This window comes from Corapipo altera, unplaced genomic scaffold, assembly GCF_003945725.1.
Source record: "Corapipo altera isolate COAL_440 unplaced genomic scaffold, ASM394572v1 290, whole genome shotgun sequence".
Lineage (NCBI taxonomy): Eukaryota > Metazoa > Chordata > Aves > Passeriformes > Pipridae > Corapipo > Corapipo altera.
The window spans coordinates 181,287-181,693 of record NW_020885041.1 but is presented as its reverse complement, the minus strand read 5'-3'; the positions used below and the strand labels follow the sequence as shown (position 1 = coordinate 181,693).

Here is a 407-nt window from a genome sequence, read left to right as displayed (position 1 = left end):
GTGGGATCTGGGATTCCAGGGAATGTGGGATCTGGGATTCCAGGGCCGACGGGAAGCCCCTGGGAAGTGTCACCTGTAAGCAGATGGCCACGTTGACCCGGGAGCCGAAGGTGGTGCTGACGGCGCGGGACGAGAGGCCGATGTCCTTGAAGAGCTTGGAGAAGGACTGAGTGAGGGACACCCGGGGCCGCTCCTCCGCCACCACCACGCACGTCCTCACGCACGACAGGTTGATGCCCCGGGCCTGGGGAGAACAGGGGTCAGGCAGGATCCCTCTTTTCAGCTTCTATTTGTAATACTTATTATTATTCAGGCACAGGGCTGGATGTGCTGGTCAGCTGTCACCACTCAAGAGGTGATATTTGCTTCTTATCCCTGGAAATTACTCAGGAAATGCAGGACAAACC

At 57.5% G+C, this 407-nt stretch overlaps 1 protein-coding gene across 3 annotated transcripts in view; it reads right to left on the bottom strand.

Annotated features, from left to right (window-relative positions):
- DIP2B (disco interacting protein 2 homolog B) overlaps window positions 1–407 on the bottom strand; it is a 54,815-nt gene that overhangs the window by 8,348 nt on the left and 46,060 nt on the right. For all 3 annotated transcript variants that reach the window (XM_027668507.1, XM_027668508.1, XM_027668509.1), the window contains one exon: window positions 74–244. In XM_027668507.1, coding sequence (XP_027524308.1) covers window positions 74–244 — 171 coding nt within the window. The remainder of the gene's footprint in view (window positions 1–73; window positions 245–407) is intronic.